This window comes from Cyprinodon tularosa, unplaced genomic scaffold, assembly GCF_016077235.1.
Source record: "Cyprinodon tularosa strain WSP-4 unplaced genomic scaffold, ASM1607723v1 ctg199, whole genome shotgun sequence".
NCBI classification, from domain to species: domain Eukaryota; kingdom Metazoa; phylum Chordata; class Actinopteri; order Cyprinodontiformes; family Cyprinodontidae; genus Cyprinodon; species Cyprinodon tularosa.
In genome coordinates, this window is record NW_024038729.1 from 908737 (window position 1) to 925536 (window position 16800).

Here is a 16800-nt window from a genome sequence, read left to right on the forward strand (position 1 = left end):
ATAGGTTCAAAAGCACATTTGCATTCCCTTCACACATGCAGACAACCTGGTGTCTGAGTATAAACCACCCTTAAAAGTGGTCATAAAGGGTGAATCATGAAATCCCTGCATTAAGAGTTCCCAAAGTAACAGAACAAATACCCCTTTTGTGTGGCATTGGCAATACAAATGTTGTCATTAATCTTTCAGCACATTGCACATTGAATCAACCTTGTCATGATTTTTCTTTTTTGGACTCTTATTTTTCCACATTCGTGTTTGTCTTGTTTTTTTTCTAGTCATGCTTAAGTTTCTTATGTAGTATTATTGTTCCCACCAGGTTCACGTAATTAGTTTCATAAAACCAAACTGCTTTACATGGAATTTCAAAACTTGTGTTCGAGATTTGACTCAGATTTCTTACCTAGAGGTTTGCCTCAATGCTTGGATTGAAACACCAAACTTACTACTGAATCACAATTATTTTCTTCAACCTCTGGGTGTTATAACCTGATAGATGGACACTAGTGAGCTAAATGCTGCATATTGATAAGATTTATTTGTGTTATCAGCTTTTCAAAAATGTCTTTAAACAATTCATAATAACCCCAAAAATTATTTATAAGCACACAACAGATTACAATGATGGGTACATCTGTTAATGAATATGGGTAAGATGAAGAAATATAAAAACACAGTCATTCTTCTCATTTTACAGTTGGTTAAAAACAGTCTCAGAGTTTGTCACACCAGTACTCAGATGTTTCAATGTGTGAGGGGACATCGATGTGGAAGATCTCAGGAGGTGTCTCAGACGGACTGTTGACCCCTGAGTCGCTGTCAGGGATGGAATGGTTCAGCTCTTCCGCAGAGTATTTCGTCTCAGGTATCTGGGAGGAAAGAAACGCAGCCTGGGGCAGATTCTCAGCCTTGGGTTTGATGTTTTTGAAGCGTTGCAGATGCACGACTTCCCTGCTCTCTGGAGTGCACGGAAACAGCATTGAGACCTCTTTGCGGAATCTGGAGCTCATGCCGAAGTATATGAGGGGGTTGTAAAAGCTGGCAGACTTGGAGAAGAGGCGGGTGACGATGCTGGTTGTGCTTGGCACATGGAAACCCCAGGCAGACCACATTGAGACTACTGCGTATGGTGACCAGGCCATGATGAAAGCAGTGCAGATTACAATAGAAATCTATTGTGACACACAAAGAAAAGATAATAGTTTTACTTCAAATTCTGCACACCAAGACTTAATCATTCTACACTGGACCTACCCTTGTGACATCTCTTTCCATCTTCCTTTGTCGTGCAGAGAGAAACCCATCTGCAGACATTGTATTTGTGCTTTTTACGGTTTTTATAATAGATATATAGGAGAAGAGCATGACCATCACAGGAATGAAAAAGCAAAAGATGAGGATGGAGATTATGTACGACTTGTAGATGGTGGAATAATTGGCTTTGGACCAGTCCACTTCACAAGTGCCATAACCCCGATCTGTGAAACAGAAGATGGGCACAGTTAGGGTGTGTTATGATACAGTAGATCAACTTCTACTCTGTTTTGGTTTTGGTGTTGTTTTTAATTGAGTTGCATATATAACACCCGGGTACAAGTGATTTTCCCCTTTCAACATTTTAGTTGTTTCATACCAGTCATGCATCAGTTCCTTCCTATTTTGGGAGTGTTTGATAATTAAAAGCATAGTTATATTTCCCCATTAATGGTGGCGACTAGTTGCAGATATTTGGTGCTATTTTATGTGTGATCTCAGATCTTAGTTTTTTCATATTTTGTAGAAACCATCCGATCCACAAACAAATGGAGAAGAAAAGGTTTACAGAGATAGGAAATTATACATAAGATTCAAAAATCCTTTGTGTCATTTATCCATAAAAAACCTTACCAACCAAACATTACATTTGATTAATTTAACTGTCCGCATAAGAGGAAATATTTTTGGTTTACCTTCTTAATTCAAAGCATTACATTAGAACACAAAATACAATATAATGATACGGATGCAACCAGTAAGTGATTAAAAACAACTACCTTAATGTGCTATATACCATGGTTTTAGGCTCTTGTTCAAAATATTGATTGAATTTGACATAAAATGGACCCCTATAAACGTTCTCTGTTGGTATTCTGTAACAATGTCCAGAGGGCTTGGGTTATGGATCTGGCCATTCTGCTTACCATTGTTTGCTAAAGAATTTTCAATGTTTTTTTGTTTGTTTTTTTTTCAATACAAGCCAGTCACCTTCTTTGCAATTTTTTTTTTTTTTTTTTTTTTTTTTTTACAATTCTGTGTGGATTATTTTTTTTATCTTTCCCCTCTGCAAGGTACCCAAACCACACAATGATATCAAAACAAGAACGTCTTTAAACAAACCTGTGTAGCTGCCCCATCCCAGCAGAGGAGCAATGGACCAGAACAACGCACCGGTCCAAATGAAGAGTACCGACACTGCGATGGTGTTGATGCTGATGCAATGTGCTGGAAAATATAAACAAGAACATCAGAAGACAACCTCAAAACAAAGCTATGCAGATTTAAGCCTTCTTCTGGGATTGATTTCAGTTTAAAGGTTAAAGGTTGGGATTTTGGCAAACACAGAACAGAAACAGTGAGAGGCTTTGAAGGAAGGAAAATTCTTGCTCCTTGTTATGAATTTCAGCGCTCTCATTGACATTTGTTGAACAATGAAGCCCTTTCTTGTATTGACAGCCTTTACGGAACGTTTGCATCTGAAAAGAACATCTGTCGGAATGATTGTACACACAAAAAAGCTTCAGAGGAAACTACAAAAGGTCAGCTGCTTCTTGGCAACTCTAAAATATAATTCAACATTAAGTTAAAGAGCATTTAAAAAAATTTATATAACTTTTTGATATTCGCATATCAACAAAAACAAACGTCTGTGTATTTTGTCTATTTTTTGTGTATTTGATTTTGTCTCACAGACACAAAACAAAATATAATTTTAAATTTTATGAATAGATATAAAACAGGCTATTTTGATTATTCAGGCTGTTATTCTCCTCTGAGACCATACGTTATGGAACCTTTTTTGATGCAAATAGAGCTGGAGGTCTTTTAATGCATGTCTCCTGCAGGTACACACATGAAATGGAATGAGTCTTTAATTTTTGCAAATTTCTTTTCTAGAATTGTTTTCTTGAACCATTGCCCTGAGTTTAGGTCGATTCTGTTACATTTAAAATTTTCTTTCTCTTTATAATAACATGTTTGATGTTTTTTTTCTTTACCCCAAGCAGTTTAATTTTATTTTGGTTTCGTTTTAACATAGCACCATCTTCCAAGTATTCATATAAAAACTAAGAATTTTCACTGCTTTCATTTGCTATTTTTCCAAAAAGGCCAAATTTCAGGTACAGAAACTTTCCTTGTCATGACCTAAGGATTTCTGCAACTCCTTCCAAGTTACAATTGGCCTCTTTGGTGGTTTTCAGATGTAGTGTTCCCTTCATTTTTAATTAAATGCCATATTTTAAGCCATCATTAAAGGTGTCCACAAATTAATCTTGATTATTTTGCTGTGATTCAAATCTTGGTCTTCTTGATCTTGTGCCCTATTATTGGACTCTAATTATTACTTTGTGTTAGCCTACCATATGAAATAGGAATGGCACTAGAAAAAAGATTTATCTGTGAAACAGCCATGAGAATGTTAATCGTTCATTTGGACGATTCCAAAAAAGAAAAGGTAAAAAAACAATCCGCTGGACATTGTTTCCAAGTTTGAAGACATTTCACTTTCCAGCCAGGAAGCTTTTTCAATGGAAAAAGAACAGAAAGTTTAAATATAATGGGATTTTGAAAATAATGTAAGATGCAGAAAAATTATGAAAGGTCTAATAAATCAGGGGCATTGATCTTGAAGGTGCTATAAAATATTTTTTAGGCCTCCCAAAATCAACTACTGGCTTTTAATATCGTAAAAATATTGCCTTTGGTACTGCAGAATATTTATCTGTTATGGAATATTGTTTTGTGGTGCAAATGTTCCAATCTTTAAGAAGGTCACTTGCTATCACAAGGACCCTGACTCTCACCTCATGGGTCCACCCATTTCATGCCCCTGAGCTGCTTCAGCATGGTATCAGGCTACTTCTGGCGATTATTCACTAAGGCTGAACAAAGGGTCACAGCCAAAAAAATGCATTTAGACGTTAGCTAGAAAAATAGAAGCTATTGAAGTGCTTAAAGAGCCAATTCACCTAAACTTTGAGCAGAAATGATCACTGTATTACACCAACGCTGCCTGATCAGCGAACGTGGGTGTTTTTCTAACTGATCAGGGAAGGTAGATGGTTCCTAGAGGAAGCTGATAATCATTGCTCTTAGAATAGTAACGGTCACTCATTTCAGGACAGGTAAATGCTGCTGCAGCTAAGGAGGCACAATACTCAAAAAAAAGTATGATACTTTTAATTGGGGAGTGGTTGTCTAGTGGTTAGAGCATTGAGCTAAGGTCCCAGAGTTCATGAGTTAAAGTCCCACACACTCCCACAGACTGCCACTCTTGGTCCCAAAGCAAGACCCTTAACCCTGCACTGCTCCCCAGGCACCACAGAATGACAGCCCACTGCTCCCCAAGGGGATGGGCTAAATGCAGAGAGTTAATTTCGTTGCTCTCTATCAGTGTAATGACAATAAAAAGTTGGGGGGAAAAAATTACTTAGACTTGCATGGATCAATTAGAATACTCACTTTGGGTATTGTTTTTTTAAGCTAAAAAAGTTGACTTTGCATGATAACTATCCTTTAAACGTGTGTTTAACGCAAATTGGAACTGAACTGCTCATAAATTTCTATCTAGAAAAGAAAAAAAAAGAAAATGTAGAGCCACTAAAATGACCATGCCTACATAATCTGTCATTTGATGCAAAAGAAATAAGACTTTACAGCCGACTTAGCTAAAATAGGAACAATAATAACATGCCCCCTCATTCAGTCATTGTACTTTAAATTTTAACCCCTAGAACCCTACGGACCCACCGGCGGGTCCAGCTGCTACGTGACCTCGTAATTTTAACAAACCCCCAGTATTGATGTAAAAAATACATTTGGCACAGTTTGGTGACATTTCTGGATAAATGTGCCAAAATGGCCTCTCCGCCTAAGAAATTTCTCACTAATACCATTCTAAAATAAATATGATTCATCTGATTGAGTCCAAATTTGGTATATTTTTACAGAACATTTAGATTTAGAAGTCTGTACTACTTTTTTGTGCTATAAATAATATTTTGGTAGTGTTTTGCAATGTTTATTTCAAAGAAAATTTTGGCGAGGTTAAAAAAATGCAAAATATTTAGTATTTTGTCCCTAATATTTCAGGCAGGGTCAAAGCTACAATGGTGCTGACACCAGAAAACCATTCTATGACATCTTACCTTTACAGAGGTACCAAAAGTTTCTTCTTAAATCTAATAGCTCTGAGGCTATAAGTGATTTACTTTTGTGTGTTTTTGTCAGGCAGAAATTTATTTATACCCCCTGAGGGTGTAAGAGGTTAATGTTTTAAAAACCGAAAGGTGTGTAAGTCTCTATAGTCTCCAAAAGGACTCCATGATGTTCTGGTCAAACATTGTAGAGCTCCACTCAGTTGCTGATGCTTTTGTGGCATTGTTGCACTGCTGCAAAGATCTCTCTGCCTCTTCTACAGGTTGGAATATGATCCTAAACATAGGTCCATAACTTTGAAACTATAAGTCCTATAAGTCATTATTTCTAAACCTTTTATTAGAAAGTACAGGAGAATAATAATGTGAGACTTATTTTGTTGAAAATAGATCAGAAATGGATCATATATAGTAAGTGGAAATGCTGACTATTATTCTCCCTGATTAAAAAAAAAGAAAAAAGAAAAGCAATAGAAAAACATTTTCACTGTTAAAAAAGTTTGGTCATAATGTGATGAAATAGAGATAGGTTCAAGAGCTTAAAAGTACTTTTGCCATGCAGTGTACCTTCAAGATCTCAAACAGAGCAATTGTAGCTTTTACACAAGCTCACTATGCAGACCCAGGGGTTATTTGCACCTTAGATCATTTGAATTGCTCTAGTAAACTCTGAATGAGTTGTTTTCAATGACAACCTTACTGCACATAAAGCCACTGGTGATATTCCACACTTACCACTAATGGGCACCGTTTACAGTCACAGAGTTTTAAAAACAACCACCAACACCATCAAATCAGATACAGTTTTCAACCTCATTTCCATGTAATTAGAACATTCTTTGCAGTGGATTTAGTCTCAAAAATAGTAAATTCCACCTCAAATTGTTCTAATAACATGCTGGAGAAATATAAATGGAATCCCTGGAGATGTAGGGTGGTTATTTTACTAGCTGAAAACAGAAATTCACTTTTCTGTGAGATAAGGTCAGTGGAATGAGAAGGATGGCAGCCATGCTGGTAAGAAGCCTCCTTTGTGTTTCCACAATTGTACTCTGAGAAGTTTGGTCTGACCTTTTTTTGGATGGCATCCCTTGATGTATCTGGTGACGCTGATAACTGTCAATGTATTGATGCTCACGAGGCCAAAGAGCAAGGTTAGGAAGCCATCTACCTGAAAGGAGACAGAGATAGGATTAAATATATCTTATATGGCTCCATTATCATATTTTAGCTGATTTTATGCTTTAGTCTGGAAGTTAGAGGCATCCATACTGCATTGCACGTGCATTTGACAAATTTAATCATATCTTTGTTTTTATTGTCACCTTCATTTTTCTTGATTTTGTTTCACAAAAATAAGGAACTCCGAGTTTATCAAGTTTGTTTGGTGTCACTTATCTCAGTGTCTCGTGTAAAGACAAAGAACTATCCCCTAATTTCAAAAATAATTATGGTAACTTCAATTATGCTATTTAATATTTTTCCAGCATTTTTTTTTTCAATGTTTTTTCCATGCATTATGGCAAAAACTAAGTGGAACATCTAAAGAAAATTAAGCTGCTGCAGAGCTGAGTCTAAATTGCACCCATATTTTGACAACATTCAGGTTAAAAAATTCCCTGAGATCCATAATTAGCATTTTATTACTTAACTAAAAAGAATATGCAATTGAATACTGCTAGAATATGACTTAGTAAAAAGTACAAACAGCAATAAAAAATGACAGTAAACAAAAATAACTAAAACCAAAGAAATGACCTTCTCAAACAGTCTTTAACCTATTGCTAATTCAAGTAGGCAAACCTTATGATGGGAGGAAATTGTGCCTATATTACTGTTATTTACATGGTAATTCACAAAGCTACTAACAGAAACCTAAAAAAAGAACCATAAAAAGAAAATTTTTGCAACATTTTTAAATGTATTTTCGAAGAGTATGTTGTAAATCCCTCATTAAGGTTAGAAGTGCAGAATATTTAATTGAGAACTACTAAAAAGGAGATAGCTAGACAATATTATATCACAATATTATTGAAATAAAACAACATTCATTCACATTCCCTGCCAATAGTGTAAGATATTTTTCCTGATCTGTTTGGGTTATGCATTGTTTCAGACTGATTATCTCTGAATCATAAGCCTTCTTAGAAGGCATTATGTTACGGTGCCTCAGTTGGGTCCAAGTATTCAACACCAGACGCCCTGCTGGGTAACTTCCTGGTGACACGCCTTATTTAAAGTCCTTTGCTGATTGATCTTTCTTTGTCCTAATCCAATTACCTGCAGTCACCACAGTTTCACACAAATTATGGCAAATGCCCTTGTGTTTCAATACACAGCTCTTCTCTTGCAAAACTTTTATTTCCACAAGAAGATTTAAAAGAGAAATTATCTGTGAACTTAATCTTCAGTACTCCTGTTTGACTGCAGAGTCCAGTTAGGCTTAAAGTTAACCAAACAAGGTCCTAAGGTGCAATGCAAGTCTTTAGTCAGATCACTTGGGTGCAACGCATGGATCTGGCTTGGCTTTGTTCTTGTCACATCATGCTTCTTGCATTAATCTGCTTTCCACCTGCTTGTTCACATGCTCTTTCTTTCTAAAGTTTTAAGGATAAACTATAGTATTTTATTTACTTGGAAAATCACCACAGTCCATCTCAGACCACCCATGGATAATGCAAAATAAGGATAGAAGACTACAACTTTCAACACCCTGCTTGAGTATGATTTTTCAGGGAGTTTTCCCTCACCTTCCTGCATGGATATAGCAGTTTCAACCAGAAATAGCCTCGAGCAAAAAAAATAGTCTGCTTGAATTCCAAGCGAAAGAATGACAACAATTTAATTTTGAGCTCTGGCCGTGAGGGGATAAGAAAACACATGGATGAATGGTGCACTTCACAGCTCACACTCAGAAAACTGTTTTGATATTAAATCTTCTGGAAGCAAATTGCCCTAGTGCTAAAAAATATGAGGAAATCATAAAACTATGCAAAAATATCAGAGTATAAGCTCCTAATTATTCTCCATTTGGGTGCTGACTTACTACTAGAAGAGTTCTGCACATTTAAAGGTCTCCGCCATGCTAATCTTATTACAGATTTAACCTCTAGCCTACATGGCTATTGCTAAAAATCCCTTGCATTGACACAAGCACACAGTCACACGCATGTTCGTTCAAAACCTCTGCTGTTTTGTAAAGCATTGAATTAATCAGAATTGCACAAAGATAGAAAATATACACAATGTTAACAGCAGCTCAGAACATCTAAAGATACAATTTTTGGGGGCATTTAGTTAGGGCATTCTGAATACAACGAAAAATCCGGAAATATTTTGGCATTTGTCTCCCGATTTTCTTCTACCTGGCAAGTCCAGATCCATGTGATCAGGAAACCATCGTCTTTTAGGATGTTAAATATCTCTACAATTCCTCTAGAGTAGCCAAACACTGAGATGCTGGCATCAGAAATGGCAAGGTTTAAGGTGAAGAAATCTGTTGGTTGGAGTAAGGCCCGCTGTCGATACAGGACAAAGATCACCAGACTGTTTCCAAACCATGATAGCCATCCTGCAAAGAGAAAAACAAAAAAAACAATTCTATAATGTAGACTACAATGTAGTTCCATAATGCAACCAAAATCATGTTAGGAAAACCTGTAAAATTAAAGATTTGTGGAAGAGTTGTGGAGTGTTTTTTGTCTTTTTTGTGACCTTGTCCGTCAATATATTAAATCAAAGTATTACTTAAAAAATTATTCCTCTCTCCATTGCTTTTTCTTCATGGTCCAGGGGCCCTGATGGCTCCAGCAGTCTATGCGTGAAAGGTGGCTTATCCCCTGGAGAGGTCGCCAGGTCACGGCAGATGAGAGACACAAACATTTACAGACATCACATCTCAGGACGATATAAAGACACAAACATCGTTTTTAGACTGTGGGGGGAAGTCAGAGTACCCAGAGAGAACCTACACATGCAGAAGGAGAAAATGCAAACTCCATGCAGAAAGATCCTAGGCAATGGATTGAACCCAGGGCCTGCTTGCTGCAAGGTAACAGAGGTAGACGCTGCGTTGCCATGCAGCAATTTATGTAAATGTCAGATTCTAATAATTTAGAGATTCGGAAAGCTTTGAAATAAATTAATGATTTCACCTACTTTTTATTATAATTTCTGAAGGTGAAATTTAATCTTTTAATGCAGTAGAATGATGACACATTGGAAACCTTAAATAGTGAAGTCTAATTTTATGGATGTAGTATGAAAAATATTAATATTTACTGTTAGGCGCAACATCTATTTTTTTGCTATCCAAGGTTTGCTTCACCTCACAATGATTCCTAGAAGAAGCTATGACATTGAGAAACTCAGGGAAGATCTCATGATCAATAAACCCAGCAGGAAATGCCTTGCTTGTCCAGAAAAATGTACCATTCTCTTCTAGTTTGATTGCAATTAATGTCCTATTTGCCATATGCTCTTTATACTATTGTGCATTTCTAGAATTTAGTGCCTGAATGTGTCACTAGGTTTAGAGTAGGGCCCAAGTGGGGATAGAAATATCAGAAATGAAACAGAAACAGCAAAAGGATCTATGTCAGCCGAGGAGCGTGTATATCATGAAGGACAGTGGAAAAGGGAATTAAACACATGTAAGTAAGTCTTGAGATAATGTGAAGCAGCAGGGGCAAAATGAGCATATATATTGTTTCTCCTATTACCATGAATAAGGTCGAACTGGGATATAAGACAAAGCCACCAAAAGGGAACATTTAAACAGGAAAATATCAGTTGATATTTTCCTGCTCTGTTCTCTGCTCTGATGGCCCCTTTAAACAGGGGCCATCCGGGCCCCTGTTTAAAAATATCAACTGATACTGCAATAATGAAATAAACCTGAATCAACAAGGAAATACTGAAATTTAAAAGCCTAGAGATTATAGCATCAAATATATGTATTTGTCTTTTCTTGGTACCTGGGAGGTGTTCGTGAATCCTAGGATTTTTTTTTTTAGGCCCATCATCTAGTCCAAATAGAGCCTTTGTATAGCCCCTTGTCTTTTTGAGTGACCTCGAGACAGACGGTACCAATTCAGGAGCAGTAAAGCTGCTGATACATGAAGATTAGAGCAACAGAAACAGACCAGAAACGGAAGCAGTTCCAAGAAAGTAAAAGTCTGCTTCTTAAAAAGAGCTTTTTATTCAAGACACTGTTAGCATTTGAAGAAAACATAGATTTCTTACCAACACATTGGAAAATACTTTAAGCAATGGATTTTTTTTAAGTATTTTTCAGATACTAATAAATTACAGCTATTACAGCGGTAGCTGTAAATTAGAATTAGTGTTAGCATCTTTACTGATACTATTTTGTACCTTTTTCTAAGGTAAATGGTTAAAAGTAGATCATAGATTAATGATGAATTTTATTCTCAATATATGAAACACTGTATGCTTTTTTTCAATACTAATAAATAAGTGTTTATAATCAATTTATGTGAATAAATATTATTAATTAAAAAAATCATGTTTTTTTTATGTATGTTTGAATTTTTCAAAAAGGAAAATCCTCCTCCTGAATAATTTTTAATGGCTTGTTAAACTAATTATAATGCAATATTTTTTTTTTTTTTTTACTGAAAAGTTATATATCTGGAAATGTATACTCAGGAGTCTAACCTTAATATAATAGTGTAGATAACAATTAAAAACATCATATGAGAAGAAAAAAAAAATTTTGGAGTTGCAGGTTTTCCCTCGTTTGGTCCAGACTTTTAGAGCAGGAAGAACTAATGAGTATAGGATTTAAATCCTTTTAATTTTATCTCACCACAAATTCTCAGCAATAGCCTGATATTTGATGGGAACATAAATATTTGAAGAATAGCAAAGTAAGTTTGTGTGTTCTTTGACTTACCCAGCACTAACAGGTAGATTCCAACAATAGTTTCTCCTTGTTCAGAGAGAGGAGGATCTGTATGCAGAGTGCTGAGGTTGTTATTCCTCCATGGAATATTCACTATTTTCACTGGAAACCCCTTCAGTGTTATTTCCATGGCCTGAACTTTGATGCCTCTACATGAATCCTTTCTGCCTTTAAAGACGGCTCTGCTGTCCTCTGCTTCCTATAGACACTGTCGTCTTACACCGACGGGGATGACTGGTCAGTTGGTTTTAAATCCAGCTTAGACACCGTCCCTAATGCCTGACTGCTCTCTGGCTCCAGCGTCTGCACAGGTAATCCTATTTATTTCCTACAACCAAGAAAATAAGGATTTTTGATGGAAATCCTGTCAGTAGCAATATATCCAATAAGCCTAATACGGTCATTTCATTTAGTTTTAATTAGCCAAAGTACCAGGATTAACCAAACCTTAAAGACAGCAAAATATCTTACCCAAATCCCAAACCTTTCTTTGCTGGATCTGCTGTTTCTTCTGTATTCATAAGTATTTTTCCTTTAAAGAACTAATCCCATGGAAGGCCCCATAGCAATATAATATTTCAGATCGTAATCATGTCCTTTATGTTAACTTTTTTAGTGAAATATATTGATTTAAGTTTTTATCAAAACCTTTGTGCAATATAATATTTTCCAAATTGCTATGATATCCTAAATTTAAAAAGGTTAAGACTAAAAAAGCAATTATTTTAATGAAAAAGATTTTGTAGGGGTGTAACTTCAAATATAGGATCAAACACGCTGGATTTCGTAGATTATGGCTCTTTCCGAATACCTCAGTTTGTAGCTCTTACCTCTTGTTCCTAGCTCCTATCCCTTCAACTTTAATGTGATAGTAGGCAAGAACACTTTCCACTAAAGATAGAAAAGGAGCTTCGGACTGCTGTGCTAAATCCAGAAACCCTTCAGCCTTATGGATGTTATTACGGGGTACATATGCATCTATGATGTTTGTCAAACTGGGACAACAGTCTTCTGCAAAAACAACAGAAAACAAAAGTTATGCAAATGATGAGGTTCTCTATTATAAACCCCAATACCCATGAAGTTTGTACATTAGCATGTGTTATATGCCACTAAATAATGTGTTTTTGTTAAATTTGTGTTTATCTGTGGGCAACCGTATAGCTTCTAGTGGCAGACAGGAATGTCAGGAGGTTCCTATGCTAACTGCATCAGCACCAGGAAGCATAGTGCTTTATGGTACTAGGTCCTTTTAACAGTCAGCACTATGCAGATAGGAGTTATTCTGGTGACGTGGGAGCACTTCCACCGTGGCTCCTTACCGATTTGAGATTTTCAGATCAAGCCTAAATCATAGGTTTTCTTTGGAGGAAAGGGTTACCAAAGCATGACTGGATGTATGATTTGACCTAACAGCAAATGCAGCTAAAAGGTTTTACAGCAATATTTTCACTGACAGATTAAAAATATTGTGTTTGTCTTTTGTTTTTACTAAGCTTTAATTTCATGGTACATAGTGGCTCAAACATCAAGTCAATTGGTTTATTAGCTTGGCTAAATAGAAAAAAGTATTTTTCTTAAAACAAACAAATGAAAAGAAAAAAAAGAAAACTCTTTGGTCCTTATTGTAGAGCAAAGCTTTTTATAGACACATCATAAAAACATCTGAATGATACAATTCGAGTGTTATCTCTTAATGACATAACAGGCTATTTCTATGAAGTACAAAAAGCTTATTTCTCTTGTGTATGTCTTAGTTTTTTTGTTGGTTATATCTTTGCTTTCTCTGTTGATTACTTTTTGAATTATTGAAGGGGTTCTCTTAGTTACTTTTTGGATTTTTTTTCCAGTTGATCCCAGATACTCATTTCTCCCTCAGCCAGAGCCTTTTGTCAGTTAACAGATTCCTTTCACCCTTTGTCCCTTGGCCTATTGTTTGCACCTGTTTTCTCCGTTAATGGTTAGGGTCAGTGTTTACGGGCTGATTTTGGATTCAGCCACTGATTTGAAAGCAATCCCTCACACAAAGAATGCTTGTAGCGACAGTGGAGAGGAAAATTATCTTTTAACAGGAAGAAACCTCCCGCAGAACCAGGCTCAGTGTGAGCGGCCATCCGCTGAGGCCGACTGGGGTTCAAGGAGACAGAAGCAGACAAATATTGGCCACTTTACACCATTAAAATAAAAGCCCACACAAATTTGCACTATGTTTATGTGCCATTATCTTACACCTAGAAAAACATATAAAGAAACAGAGGGTTGCAAAAATCAAGTTAAATAAATGGGCCCAGCCTTAAAAGAAGATTGCTGAAAGTTTTCTTCTTTTGCAACTTTTTAAGGTGACTGAGGTAATGAAATTTTCTTAAATAATTTTTCATTTTTCACATCAATTCTTTATGTTTTCAGTATCAAAGGAATTCCAAGAATAAAGAGAAATTTTTCTCTTCAAGAAAATAGTTTTCCCATGAGAAAATGAAAGTTCTAGATCTATATTTCTTTCCTGAAGATGATTGTGGACGAGAAGTGACCTCACTGATAGATTTGAAAAACCTTTGCAATGAAGAGTGGAAAAATATTGATAAATCAAGATCTGGGATTTCCTAATCCTAAAACAAATTACTGGACTCTAAAAATAAGGTTGTGCACATTTCAGTAACCTGGATACTCTAGCAGAGGAAAATGATAAGTTCCGAATTCAGATTTATAGCTACTATATTGAAAAAAAGATTCTCTTCAAGATACAACGATAATCTGATTTAACAGAAATCTGTTTTCAACAGACTTTGGGCCTGACAATTTGCTCAGTATGAACTTTATGCTGTTTTGAAATCATACTGACCGAAATCAAATATCTTTAGTTCAGGACTTCCCCGATTTAACCAGTCAGAATCTCTGGACCGTCTCTCCAGTGGGATCTTTGACTTCCACTTATCAGTTCCATTTATATGAAGCTATGACTCTATCCTGCTACCATGACCTCTCTTTCATGCATGATATGATCAGGCTTGTGCATGCTGCACCAGGTTCAATGTGCATTGATGTCACAGTTAGAGCATCTGGAAATTCAAGGATGAAATGTGTGAAGCAATACCATATGAATTACAGAACTACAAATTTTTTTTCAGTTTTGTCCAAATGAGGCTAGTCCTGTCTTATTGATTAAAATATTTTTGCAGACTAATCGTTGCAACACATCTCCCCTCCTCCACTCTTCTCTTTACAGTGAGCTGCTCTGTGGCAACACATCTACTGAAGAGGGAACCTGAGCCACCACCCTCCATGTGCATTCAGCTTACAGTGCACAACTTGTTTTCCAGATCAGGCTACCACAGCTCTACTGGCCCTCAGGATGTGGAGGGAAGGGCTGCTGCCAGATCCCTTAATGCTTCTGCGTCCTCCTCATAAAACCCCTTTATAGAACCTCTGAAATTGTCACCTGTCCAGTAGCTAACAGGAACCACCGTCTTTGCTCATTTAAACCAGTTGATTCTGCATGACAGCTTCAGCTCTGCAACCATCTGTGTATGCAGGCCACGGCGACAAAGAAACATTCAGAATCCTATTTTTTTTAATCATTTGGTTAAGCTGTTTAGAGTGGTGACTTTTGTAAAAACATCAAGCACAACATTGCTGGGTGCTAAGTCGTGACCCTGCTATAGTGAAACCTCTTATGGTGAAAGTCAAGAGATTGGACTGTTTGGTAGCAATCAAGTGGTATGCTTCATGTTGAGGACAATTGCTGGTGAGGTTATGCTGCAGTTAACTGAAGAGGTCAAAGGTCAGTGAAAACCCTGCATTCAGCAGGTGCTAAGAATAACAAAACATCTGCCAGCAACTGACATAAAACAAGAGTATAAAGGCATGGCCTTGTTCACTAGAACAACACCATTCTTGACAAGTCAGGCTTTGAAGCTTGGCACAAACATGTGAGAACTGGGGTTTTCATTTATCAAATCTAAACCTCAGATTTCTGTGTAATTTATTTGGGTTTTACATAATAGAGAAACATGTGGTAGTACATGAATCTAAGGTAAAAGAAAGGGATATGTGGGTTTCAAAGTTCTAAGAAAGAAACATTGAAAGATTCTGGTGTGTGTCATTGTTTGGCATTGCTGGGTAGCTAAGACAGCATCTGCATACAGAGATCTTTGCCAATATTTGATTTTTATGATAATGTATGGTATTTACAACAAAAGGAGTGAACAGTTTAACTTCAAATAACTTAAAATGTTCTTCAGCCTCTGGTGGAGCACATACCAGTTTAATGGATATGAATGAGTAATGAACTCAAAAGCTAGAAACTTAGCAGCTTGATATTCCTGCTATGTGCTCATGTTAATGTTTGATTTTCACCCGAATTATCTCTGCAAAGTGATATTGCTTCTCAAACATCCATAAGCCCCGATTGCTCAACGGGCGTCCACGATGGCAGCCCACTGCTCCCCAATGGGGTTGGTTAAATGCAGAGGTAAATTTGTCCAATATGAGATCACTAAAGTTAAATTATTAAGGTGTTTTTTGCAGCCTAGTTCTGGCTGTATGTTACATTTGCCCACTGGAAGATTAACTTCCAGTCTGAGGTCTTTTGGCGCTTCCATTGGTTTTTGTTTTATTTCTTCAGGATAGCCATTTATTTTTCTCCATACATTTTGCAATTTGACCAGACATCCTGTTACTGCTAAATGAAAATGATGCTGCTAACATTCAGTTCTCTTCCTGCAGGACAAGCAGTTACATCTTTGTGACAGATATATTTTCTGTTTCCTGTGTAGCAGATGGCTTGTGGCAGAGTGCAAAAGAGACTTCTTATGGCTGTGCATCTACCTTGCTGGTCAGGTATGTGATTGGTCCAGGAACTGGGTACAAAAACATTATACAGTTGAAATAGATTGTGTTCGGGCAGCATTGCTCCAGTACTGCACTGAGCAAGGAGTAAAAAAGAAAGTTCTTGTTCGAGCATAGTTGTGTAAGTATGTGCACCATTCTGTACAATGTGACATTTTGAAACAGGTTTGCCTTATGATTCATGATCTTAATCTCTATTTTCCTTTTCCTCTTACTTGTACTCAAAAGTCATTGGTCTCATGTTGGATGATTTTCCCCTGTTTTTAGTACAATGGGAAAGGAAATGTTTAATTCTACGAGCCAAACCGACCAATCATCCAGATAATCTGGACAAAAACTGACAGTTACAACCCTACCAGGGCATGTTTTTAAGGTACATTTTTGGGTCTTAGATTGGGTTGATAAAAATGTGACCTAACCCACAAACATGTATCAATACAATCACTAAAATAATTTAAATGGGTGCAGCCTATTCTTTTTCTGACTGGCTTCCCTTGATACATTTTCAGTTGTGTCAAATTATTTCAATCTACAAATGGTTCATAATGTCTGGGATATTAGTTTATAAACTAACCCTGTTTCAAACTTCTCCCCATCTTTATTTTTTCCCTTTTT

The 16800-nt window shown here is 36.5% G+C and overlaps 1 protein-coding gene and 1 long non-coding RNA gene across 2 annotated transcripts; one reads left to right on the forward strand and one right to left on the reverse strand.

Annotated features, from left to right (window-relative positions):
• Window positions 1-516: 516 nt before the first annotated feature.
• Window positions 517-11576, reverse strand: LOC119782877 (visual pigment-like receptor peropsin). The gene is made up of 6 exons (XM_038284060.1): window positions 11332-11576; window positions 8780-8985; window positions 6486-6585; window positions 2377-2481; window positions 1255-1478; window positions 517-1172 (listed from the first exon to the last, which is right to left on the reverse strand). The coding sequence occupies exons 1-6, from the start codon at window positions 11468-11470 to the stop codon at window positions 714-716; spliced, it is 1233 nt and encodes a 410-aa protein (XP_038139988.1). The 5' UTR covers window positions 11471-11576; the 3' UTR covers window positions 517-713.
• On the forward strand, window positions 2571-14880 carry LOC119782878. Its single transcript, XR_005280721.1, has 3 exons — window positions 2571-2795; window positions 11546-11651; window positions 14564-14880. It is a non-coding gene; the product is annotated as an uncharacterized LOC119782878 (long non-coding RNA).
• The last annotated feature ends 1920 nt before the right edge of the window (window positions 14881-16800 follow it).

Excerpts from the sequence above, each read along its gene's own strand:
- LOC119782877 (XM_038284060.1), bottom strand. The coding sequence starts at position 11,470 with ATGGAAATAACACTGAAGGGGTTTCCAGTGAAAATAGTGAATATTCCA. Across the intron at positions 6,586-8,779 it reads CATGGATCTGGACTTGCCAG|GTAGATGGCTTCCTAACCTT; the intron begins GTAGAAGAAAAT and ends GTCTCCTTTCAG. Across the intron at positions 1,479-2,376 it reads GGGATGGGGCAGCTACACAG|ATCGGGGTTATGGCACTTGT; the intron begins GTTTGTTTAAAG and ends TCTGTTTCACAG.